Consider the following 11,085-nt stretch of genomic DNA (forward strand, 5'->3'; position numbering starts at 1 on the left):
TCTTTAAGCTTCAGCATCCTTAGCTGTGGAGTGGGGAGATGGACGCTGGCTTGTTTGGGCTGAGGTGGGGACAGAATTAGTGTGAGGGTCACACCACACAGAGCGTAGCACCCAGCACCCCCAGATGTGTCCCTGTGCAGTGACAGCTGGACAGTGACCCAAGTCCTCTGATGGACTGAGATGACCCTTAGGGTATCTAACCCCTGAGGTGAAAAAGAAAGTCACTGCAATGAGACTCTAAGGCTGGTGGCGGGCCCCCTCCCATCCCTAGATCAAGAAAGAAAAGGCTCATGAGACCAGACGCACAGAGGACAAAACTGCCAGGCCCCGTTGAGAGGAACCACACCCAGATGTCCACCTGGATAAGAACGTTTAGGCTCTTGGATTCCACAAATACCTCCAGCCCCCCCTAAAATCCCCAGCTCTTCCCGCCAAGAGTCCCTAGCCAGGCCCAAAGGGTATAAAAGGCCTCAACCCCTTCAAACAGCGGAGACTTCTGGGGCCCCCCTCTCTTGGGGCCCCAGAACCTCATCCACGAGTGTATAATAAAGCCACGTGGTTTGGTCCCCACTCTTTCTGTCTGTCTTTTCTTTTCACCGCTGCCCAAAAACCTTACGGAGACCAACTCAAAATTTAAGCCACACTGTTTATTTCCCTCTGTGCTATGGAGGAGACGAGCCCTTTGCCAGGGCCTGTGAATACCAGGCTGGCAGCCATCTCTTGGTCCCCTGGGGACCCAGCCCAGTGACCCTCAGGGCAGCCCTGTCCTCAGGCTGTGGGGTGGGGGAGGGAGGCTGAGAGGCGCTGGAGCCCCAGCCAGCCTCCCTGTGCACCTGTCCACGCTGGCTTGAGGAGTGGGCTGGCTTCAGCCCTCCCCTGCGAACCCCCTACCTTGGGAGGTGGGCAGGGCTGGGGTCAAGCATGCCTCCATGTTACCATAGTTTCTGCAGGGAGGGGGGTGGGGGGACCGTGACCGTGCGCACAACACTCTGGACAGCCTCTGTGCCCTGGAAGCACGACAGGGCTGCAGGGGCTGAAGGACTTGCACCCTCGGCATCAACCTGGCGTCTTTCAGGAAGGAAACTGCTGGGGACGAGTGTGGGACAGACGCCCTTGGGGACGCCTCACTCAGGTGCCCCGGCACGTGGGACTGGGTGCGGGGCGCAGTGGGGAAGGGGCAAGGTGGGGTGGGGGGCAGGCTGGGCTCCAACCCGTAGGACTCCCAACCCGCTACTCGGACGACTCCTTGGGTACATATGCCACATTGTCGTAGGCAGGGGGCGGGGAGGCTGCCGGGCTGGGGATGTTGAAGTCTGTGCTGAAGGCGTTAGGCAGGAAAACCACAGGCTGCGAAGATAAAAAAACACCCAGCGCAGGGACGCGTTACGGCAGCATAGTGCCCCCTTGTGGGTATTCTGAGAACAGCGCTCTGCTAATGAATTCTGCAAGACTGAGTTGCACGCTCAGAATTGTCATCTGTCTGACCAATATTTCAAAAAACATTTACTGGGGCCAGCTATGGCCCAGGCCTTGGGAGTGCAGCAGTGAACAAAACAGACAAAAGTCCTGTTTCTTTAGCAGCTGATGCCCTGGAGTTCTTATCTCTGGATGCCCCATCCTGGGGTTCAGGGGTTCACTACCTCTTGCCTGCACTGGAGCACTGGCTTCCTTGCTGCTTCCTGGCCTGGAGCCCCCAGATGCCCACCCCCTCCCGCCCCTGCATGGGACAGATCCTCCTGATTGAGCTCCGTGAACCCAGCTCAGTCTCCTGCGTGCAGACCTTCGATGCCGCCCCCTTACACGGTGCACCCCGCAAGCAGCACCTCCCACTCTACTGAGTGGAACCACACCCAGATGTCCGCCTGGACACCTGCTGCTGCACCCCGCAAGTAGCACCTCTCTTCCCTCCTGATGCAGCCTTTGCTCAGACTGGCTCCTCTGCCATGAGTGCCCCTTCCAGCCCCTCTCTGTTGTCACTGTCCTCCATTTCCTTGGAAACTAAGCTCAATTTCCACCTCAGCCATGCTGCACACTGTGATGTGCCCTGTGCCCTGCATAGCCCGGGAACTCCTGGAGGGTCTGCTCCTTTGGGTACAGCCCTGCCCCTCATGTCCCGAGCCCAGGCCTCCTGCTCTGCGGCAGGGCAGTGGGTCTGTTGCTGCCGGACACCGCACCCCACCCCCCCATGGCCACAAGAAGAACAGTTCCATCTGCACTGAGCTGTGAGGATGCTTAGGTTCCCTGATGTTCAAGTGGGACGCTCAGTGCTGCGCTGCCCCAGGGGCTGGGGGCAGGGAGCCCTCCCGGCCTACCTCAGAGGCACAGGTTTAGGGGACGCAGGGGTGGGGGTACTCACTGCGTTGGCTTGGGCGCGTGTGGCCTGGCACCCAAAGTGTGTGGCGATGACTGCGATGAAGAACTCCAGGATGGTGAAGATAGTGAGCACAGCCAGGTAGCTCCTGCCCACATCCTGGGACCAAACCCACGGTCCAGGTGAGCGGACAGTTCCAGAACAATGGGAGCCCTGAGCAAGGGTAACTCGCCCAAAGTCACAGAGCCAGGTGCACCTGTGCCTGGAGCCAGTCTTCCTGCTGCCAGTCCTGCGCCCTCCCCTTCACCCTACAGGCTGCCTCTCCGTCCCGCCAAGCCCACCTTGGTGCAGGGTCAGAGGGTCCATATATTCAGGGATCTATCGGCCCCGCCAATGCCCTGCTGCTGCACACTCGCGCCTCCCTCCCCCTCCTGGACAGGGCTCTGTCACTCTCCAGGTTTTCCCACTGCTGGGGATATCAGACAACACACCCAGTTAGTGACACCAAAATCCATGAGCAGAATGGCTGTCCCAGCAAAGGCCGCCATGGCGCTGAGAATGTTGGTGCCCAGGCTGCTCCTCACCTGCAGCGGGGAGAGAGGCAGGAGCAGAGGGAAGAGGCGAAGAGAAGGAGGATGAACAGAGGCGGGGGCGAGGCCGTGCAGCCCCCAGCACGTCCCTCCACCGCCCAGGAGGCAGTGGCTGGGGCTGTGCTGACTGCCTCCTTCCTTGGGACCTCAGGAGGAGGGAGAAGGGCCCGACCTTCACAGCCTCTGCGGGCAGGTTTGTGGCAGGGCTCTCGCCCGTCTGTTACCGTGGCTGCCCCGTCCCCCCGAGAGCACCCTGCAGGTAGAGCTGCGCTGAGACCTGTCCCAGGGGCATGGGTCAGGGGCCCTTTGCTGTGGACACTGAGAGGGGCTCGGGTCACTTCCATGAGGCCCCAGGCAGCAGCCACCAGAGCAAGGCACTGCAGACCCCAGGGTGGGGGACATAGGGGTGGGGGGCAAGGGGCAGGGGTGAGGAGAGAGGCAGGTGCTGAGGGCCGGAAGTCGGGTGGGCCAAGCCCTCACCGAGAGGCCCAGGACTTCCATGTCCAGAAAGCATGCAGGGCATGTGAATCCCAGGGGTGGTCCGCGTGGCCACCCTGGGGTCACTATCCCAATGCAGCTGGAATCTGACACTCTTGTGAGTATAGTAGCTGGAAGCTTCTGGTTAAACTGCCCTCACCTTAAAGGGGGAAACCACTCAAGGGTGGGCCAATTCAAATTCAAAAATACCTGATTCTGCCTTTTAGATGACAGCCAGGAAGTCATTGAGACCAGCACAGCGTCACAGGCTATGGATTAATTAGTTAATTCAACAGGCCTTTAGTGAGCACCTACTGCATGCAGACACTACGCAGGTGCTGTGAGTGCAGGGGCAGTTGGTCAGGGCTCTGCCTTCCTGGAGTCCACAGCCTGGGGGCGCTGGGTTTGGGCCTGAGGCTCCCGGTCCTGCCCCTCCACGACTCATCCTCTGCCCAGCACCCCGGACAGCGCTCAAGCACTGAAACAGGGCAAGGACTCCCCAGCTTAAACCCCAGTAGCTGCTCATCGCCCTTAAAATAAATTCTAAACTTGGCATTCAGTCTCTGAGTCGCCTCCCAGCTGTCCCTCCCAGCTCAGTCCCTTCCACGCTGCCTCTTGTCCGCGATGGCCCAGCGCTGTGGCCCCCTCCCACATCGTTTCCCCGACAGGCTCTTCTGTGGCTGTCACCGTCTGAACTGTGAGGTCCCTGCTCAGTGGGCCCTGCTCAGGGGCCCCAGACTGTCCCAGCCAAGCAGAATGACCCTCACGGTATCTCGTCTGCTTCCTTTGGAGCATTTTTCATGCTCCAAAACTATCTTATTGGTTAGTTTGCTTTTGGGCATCTTGCCAAGCACCGACCGGAAGGGTAAGCAGCATGACCTTCGCTGCTGCATTCTCTGAGCCTGGCACAATGCTGACGCTGTCCCATTCAAATACCTCTGTCACCTCCCTGCTGCCAGCAGAAGGCACCAGAGCCTTCCTCGAGGCCTCAGCACATCTCTCCATATAATTTCTTTCCACTTTCCTTCCCAGTCCTTTGCCCTGGTCCAGTGGAGCCGTGCGTGGTTTCCATAGCAACCTTGCCTGCACCCCTTGCATGTCTAAGTTCTCCCCGCCCACCGAGGCCCGGCGTGGCCGTCTGCTCTTCCAGGAGGCCTTCTTGCATCTTTCCTTTCTCGGAATGACCGTGAGCATGTTATCCCTGGACCCTCACTTTCCACCCCGCATTGTACATGGAGAGAGTGTCCCACTCCTCCTGTCCTGTCTGTCCGCTCCGCCTGGGGGCTGCCCCCCACTGGCACTCAGCAGGTCCTCAGGAAGTGCTGGCTGCCTAAGCCGCATGAGTGAGTGGGAGGAAGGAGCAGAGCCCAGTGGGATTCAGCGGTGGCCCTGTCCCCAGCCTGGGGCCCCCTGGTTCAGGCTTACCAGGCAGCTGGTGCGGTTCTTCTCGGCTGCCACGGAGAGCGACCCAGAGATGATGAACTGTGTGGGGAAGGGGGGACCCGGTGAGGCTTCGGCTGGGGCCCTGGGCGGGGCACACTATGCCTGGGCTCTGCCAAGAGGCGCCGGAGAGAGGGCAGCACAGCCGCCCAGATGTACTTTCTCTGCCTCCCAGCCAGGCACCTTGGGTCTCTCTGTAAGGGTGTCCCTTGCTTTCTAGGAGCCCCTGTCCAGGGAACTAGGGCCGTGGCTCACAAGGCAAGTGTTTCCATTGACATCACATCACCAGAGCCTCACAGGAAGGGCATTCAAGTGTTCCTTCAAATATTCACTCATCAAACATTTAGTAAGTGGCAGTTATGTGCCAGGGACATAACGGAGTTGACGAAGGTGACACATCCCTGCTTTCATGGGGCTTATCTTCTAACTGGAGAAGATTGACATTTGGCAAATAGAAGTGAAGAGATGTATGGATAGTGGAGACAAGAGCTGAGATGAAGTGAGGCTTGACTGAGAGAATGGCATCGACCAGTGCTGCGTCAGCTCTGGGCAGTGCTTAGCAGGTTTGCTCTCAGCTGCTGTGCTGGAGAGACCACGGGACAGTGGGGGCTGGGGGAGGCCCTGGGGTGACACAGAGACAGACAGGACCAGGAAGGAGCCACAACAGACGTCCAGGTGGTGTGGATCAGGGCGGTGGCCGTGGAGGTGGGGCGAAGTGGGCAAACCCAGCCTGTGCTTTGGAGGGTGAGCCGACGGGACCTGCTGGAGGGGCTGAAGTGAGAGTCAAGGGTGATTCTTGGGGTGCGTTTCGCTTTGTCAGGGGGGTGGCTGGAGGTGTCATTGCTGAGATGGGGAGAGGAAGGGAAGAACAGGGTAGGAATCAACAGTTTGGCTTTGACATAGTGAGTTTCCTCTGCAGCATCAAGTGGAGATGTCAGGATGGCATTTGGATCTACAGTTCAGGTCTCGGGGCTGGAGACAGACATGTCTTCTAGATAAAGAAGCTGAGCCCCAGAGAGAGGCATGATTTGTTCGGGCCACACAAAGACACGTTCCAGCTGTCCTGCCTCGTTCCTTCTGTACCTAATTATCTTCCCATCTAGAATTTTGGGAATTTTCAACTAAGAACTCCTTTGAGCCTCTGAGGAAAGCTATGAGACCCCTTTCTAGAAAGAAATGCACATGATAAAATAAAAGCACATAATACCCTATACCTTCAGGAATCCCCAGAGGGTAGTGACGTGGAGATCTAACTGAGTGATCAAATGCTGGAGCTCACCCGTGTCTCCCAGGGACCCCTGACTCCGATGTCTCCTGAGATTGAAAAGCAGATTTTTGTCTTTTTTCTTCCCCCATTTTTGAAATCTTTACTGGGAATAGTTTGTGATAAAGCCTGGAAGGAGGGAGCTTGGAGAAGATGTGACACATTTGTTTCTTCCTGTTATGATTTCCCCTTAGGCTCTCCCATTTGCCAACATTTTCCAACTTTGGGTCACTATGGATCATTCAAAGGGCCAGAGCTTGTCCCCAAGCATGGCCTGGGGACCATCCTGCCCTAGCTGTGGTGGGTCAGCAATGTGGCCTCTCTGGGCCCCTCTTAGGGGGTTTTGGCTCTTGCTGGGGCAGTCTGGGCAGGGAACAAAGTCACTGTGGTTCTGGAACCAACACTCGCTCAGTGGAGGCTGCTCTCATGCAAATTTCTGACGTTTCCTCCAAATAAGGTCACCATCAGTCACCGTTTGGTACGGAATTTTAGGGTTAGTGATCAGCTTCCACGTACATTATCTCTTGATATCCTCAGCAAACTATGGGGTAAGCAGGGCTAGATCTATGAATGCAATTTTCAGATGAGGAAGTTGAGGCAAGGGGGGGGTCCCTTTCCTAAGGGACCGGATGGTATCACGTGGTGGAGCTGGCATTCAGACCCCACCTGCGGCTGGAGGCTGCGGTGATTCGGGTGACAGCAAACGCCAGTGTTCACCTTGGAAACACGGCAGCACTCTCCGCATGTTGGAGGTGACAGCAACCTGCTCACCCAGTGCCCCAGCAGGGTGGTGGGTGGCCAGATTGGCCGGATTGTGGCCAGAGGAAAGGGCTCAGGGGCTTCAGAGCTGGTCCAACTCCAGGCCAGGGAGCTGATGGAGGGCTGGGACACTCCCAGGGGAGCAGAAGGGTTTCTGCAGGAGGGGCTTGCATGCAGGGAGCGAGGCTTAGGGTCCCGGGAGTACAGGTGGTTAGCACCTGGCCCCACCCACTTCATCTTATCCTTTTAGGCGCCTCCTCTGGCTGCTGGCTGAGAGCTGGGTACAGGCTTGGGTTTATGATGAAGTTTGCGGCACGGAGTTAGATTTAGACTCCAGTTCTTCTAGGAAGTGCCTCCAGGGCCCCACCTGGGAGGGGCTGAGGCAGGAGCCTGGTGGGGGTGGGCACTGGGGGCAAAGGTGAGCCTGGGCAGACCCGCCGCCCCCCCCCCCCCCATGGTCCCGCCACTCACGCAGGCTCCACCCCAGAAGGGGACGCCGCCTTCGATGAAGAGCATCCCCACGCGGCCGCGGCGGACCAGGAGCAGCACGCTGCCGAAGCCCAGGTGGATGAGGCCCACGAGGATCTGCACGGTCTGCGGAGGGGAGCGAGGGCTCAGCCGCGCGGCCGGCTCCACACCGCCCCCTGCCGGCCGCCCTCCCCAGCTTCCGTCAGCGCATGGGCAGAGCGACCATAAAAGACGGTGTCCAGAAAGAAGCCAGTTCCCCGCGGCCTGCGGGAGCCACAGGGCACAGCACCCAGGGTTGCCTCCTGCTTTGTGTTCTGAGCCACGGTCTCCAGCATCCCTTAGCGTGGCTACCTGGTCTTCTCAGGCCTCGGTTCGAGGACTCACATTCCCTGCACCGAATGCCTCACCTGCCCTTCCTCGTGCCTGGACACCCCTGCAGCCTGCAGCCAGCACCTGCTCCTCCAGCACCTTTCTAGTTCAACGTCTGTCACTGGTCCCTGTGCTGCCGCTGCCTCCTGCCCAGCTGAAATCTCAACTTGGACAACAGTGATGACGATGATGATGATTTTGAGAGTTGGTTTACTAGCGCCCCTCTGATCTATTCCCAGAAGTGGGATGGTTTTCCCAAGGGTGGGGACGGGTGGGCTTCTGGTAAGTTCCACCACATTGCAAATATATTGCAATGTTTTTGGTAACTGTTGAATTCTGGAACTGAGCAGCAAGAGATGTTGAAGACCCCTTAATCCAGCCTCTGCCTTGTCCAGGAGCCCCTTCCAGCTGCGCTACTTTCAGACGGGCTCCTTCAGTGACCAGTGGTCACCACCCCCCAACCCAGCGAGGTCCTTCTGTGGGCGGTTCTGAATGGGAACAGCTGGAATTGCATATCCCTTTTCAACATGAGTGCTAAGAATTCGGGTATCTATGGGCATGACCCCTGGAATCTTCCGCCTCCTTCTCCCTTTGGCTGTATGTCTGCCGTCCCATCAGTGTCTTCCTGTGGCACCGTGTGGCACAGCATCCTAGGTGCCAACGTCACCCTCCCTTCCTTGCAGGCTGCCCCCTGCTGCTAGACCACCGCAGCCTCTGCGATTGCTCCCCGGAAGACGGTAGCTGCCACTAGTCGAATGCCTGCCTGCACCACGCACCGTGCTGGGGGTCTCAGAGACGTGATCTCATTTCATCTTAACGTCATGAGGTAGGTATTATCATCCTAATTTTGGAGACGAGGAAACCGAGGCTCAGAGATGTTCAGTAACTTGCCTGAGGTCTCCCAGCTATGAAATGACAGGTCGGCTAACTCCAAAGCTGGTGTTCTCGCTGGGTGGCATTCCCTCACATTTATTTATATTTTCTACTTTTTATGCTTTTCAGCAATTTGTATTTGTCTCATCAAATTCCTTTGTGGGAATCATTTGTTCCCAGGGTCTACTCTGAGGTTTTAGGATTCCAGCAGTTGATGACCCCCTCCGTGTTCATTGCCTCCAGTCCCCTCCTGTACCAGCGGATGTGGTGTAGCTTTTAGGGCAGAATTCTAAATTTCATCATGGTTGAGCCAGAGGCCCTGGAGGCTGCCGAGCAGAGAGGTCAAAAGTAGAACTTTGTGGTCAGGTCATCCTCGGTTACAGGGTGCCACCTAGCAGCTCTGTAGCCGTGGACAAGTGATTCAGCCTTGACAAATCTCAGTTTCCTAATCCATCCAATGGAACTATGGTCTGTGTCTTACAAGGTGGTGCTGAGAATCTATCGAGACAATACATGCAAAGACGTTGGCACGGTGCATGCATCTCCCAGAGACACTTAATAAACAGGAGCTGCCATCAACATCACTGCCATCGTCATCACCATTGCCTAAGCTATGTTTTTATCTTCCACTTGGAGAAACCGAAGCCAAGGGATGAACTGAAGACTATATACCTGTGTGTGTATAAACGAAATAAACAGGAGCCCCTTAGCCTGTCTCTGTCCTTTGCATTCCTATGTAATAAACTGCAACCTAACAGTATGTAAACAAACTGAAACCTAACTAGGAGTATATTTTTTTGTAACGAATAGCTGGGTTTCAGCCAATCACAGACAGCCAAACTTCAGCTAACTGGCCAGAGCATGCTCAAATAAGGCAAATGACTCAGTACATCCTGCATAAATAAGGCAGACGCCTAGCTGTAGCCAATCAGGGGATTTCTCTACTTTGCTTCTGTGTTTGGCTTATAGAATCTTGTTGCTCACACTGCTGGTTGGAACTCTCTGAACCTGTTTCTGAGTGCTGCTGGATTCGCAAATCATTCTTTGCTCAAATAAACTCTGTTAAATTTAATTTGTTTAAAGCTTTTCTTTTAAACAATATGCACATGCACATGAGTATGGGTGTGCATATCCATCTATCTATCATCTAATATTTTATTCCCCCCCAGAGACTGATAACTCAAGGCCATTTGAGATTACGAAAGAGCTCAGAGGCCATCTCTCATGCACTGCCAGGTGGCTGTCACCTACCACACCACCTTTATCTCATTTCCCTCCTTCCTTTGCTCATTATGTCCCAGCCATGTCAACCTTCTATTTCTTTCCTGAACAGCCACACTCATTCCCACCTGAAGGCCTTTTTTTTTTTTTGAGACAAAGTCTTGCTTTGTTGCCCAGGCTAGAGTGAGTGCCGTGGCGTCAGCCTAGCTCACAGCAACCTCAAACTCCTGGGCTCAAGCGATCCTCCTGCCTCAGCCTCCCGAGTAGCTGGGACTACAGGCATGCACCACCATGCCCGGCTAATTTTTTCTATATATATTAGCTGGCCAATTAATTTCTTTCTATTTATAGTAGAGATGGGGTCTTGCTCTTGCTCAGGCTGGTTTTGAACTCCTGACCTCGACCAATCCGCCCGCCCTGGCCTCCCAGAGTGCTAGGATTGCAGGCGTGAGACACCACACCCGGCCTACCTAAAGGCCTTTGTACTTGATTTTCCTCCTACCTGGTGAACCCTCTGGACCCCTCCACTAGCTCTTCCCTTGACTGGCTTCAACCCAGCATCTAGGTTTTTAGCTTTAGCATCATCTCTCCCGAGAGAACTTTCTGTCCACCCTGGCCAGTGTTGCCGCTGCCTGTCCATAATTTCCTACCTCATTCCCCTCTTTGGGGCTACCTTAGTCACTTGTTTACTGGTTTGCTGCCTGCGAGCTCCATGGGGGAAGCGTCCTTGTCTGCCTGGTGTGTGGCTGAACCCTCGAGTCCTCACTAAGTCTTTGTCAACTGCCTGCTTCTCTCTCCAAGGGGTGCACGAGTGCTCGGTGCCGGGGCGCCCACTGCCCGTGCCTCAGGTCAGCTGGAAAGGCTGTTCTTACCCCTAAAGCTTTGGGCTCTCCGGTCAGGAAAGTCTCCACGGGTCGTAAATCAGGCGGCTGGGTGGCCCTTGGCATCTGTGTCCCCAGTGGTGGCTCCTCGAACTGCATGATCCCCGGGGGCTGGCACATGGAGGTGGGCAGAATGGCTGGAGGGGGGTGGAGGCCGCTGGCACTGCCGGGCGGGATGACGACAAACACCCCGTTGCTGGCAGGAGCGGTGGACATCGTGTGCGGAGAGCCTGGGAAACAAGGGGGAGAGGACGGCGGGCGCGGCGGTGGTGACGCGTTTGCACACAGCTTCTCAGTTTATGAGCAGCCTGCTTACCTGCCCTTGCTTGCTGCAGCCGGGCGCGGGTGGCACCAGGATCTCTGGCCACCGCTGGGGGAGCTGAGACTCAGAGGAGTGCAGGGTGTCTGAGGTGAAGGCCTTCCGGGTGGGGT

The 11,085-nt window shown here is 56.4% G+C and overlaps 1 protein-coding gene across 2 annotated transcripts; it reads right to left on the reverse strand.

The window, feature by feature from the left end:
* Positions 1-644: 644 nt before the first annotated feature.
* MS4A15 (membrane spanning 4-domains A15) lies at positions 645-10,869 on the reverse strand. 2 transcript variants are annotated; one of them, XM_012778357.3, is made up of 6 exons: positions 10,645-10,869; positions 7,313-7,435; positions 4,804-4,860; positions 2,803-2,895; positions 2,357-2,470; positions 645-1,347 (listed from the first exon to the last, which is right to left on the reverse strand). In XM_012778357.3, exons 1-6 carry the CDS (start codon positions 10,867-10,869, stop codon positions 1,231-1,233), a joined length of 729 nt encoding a protein of 242 aa, XP_012633811.2. In that variant the 3' UTR covers positions 645-1,230. The 2 variants fall into 2 exon arrangements, with proteins under 2 accessions (XP_012633811.2, XP_075857369.1); XM_076001254.1 differs by lacking the exon at positions 7,313-7,435.
* Between the last annotated feature and the right edge of the window lie 216 nt (positions 10,870-11,085).

Source organism: Microcebus murinus, chromosome 4 (genome assembly GCF_040939455.1).
Source record: "Microcebus murinus isolate Inina chromosome 4, M.murinus_Inina_mat1.0, whole genome shotgun sequence".
Lineage (NCBI taxonomy): Eukaryota > Metazoa > Chordata > Mammalia > Primates > Cheirogaleidae > Microcebus > Microcebus murinus.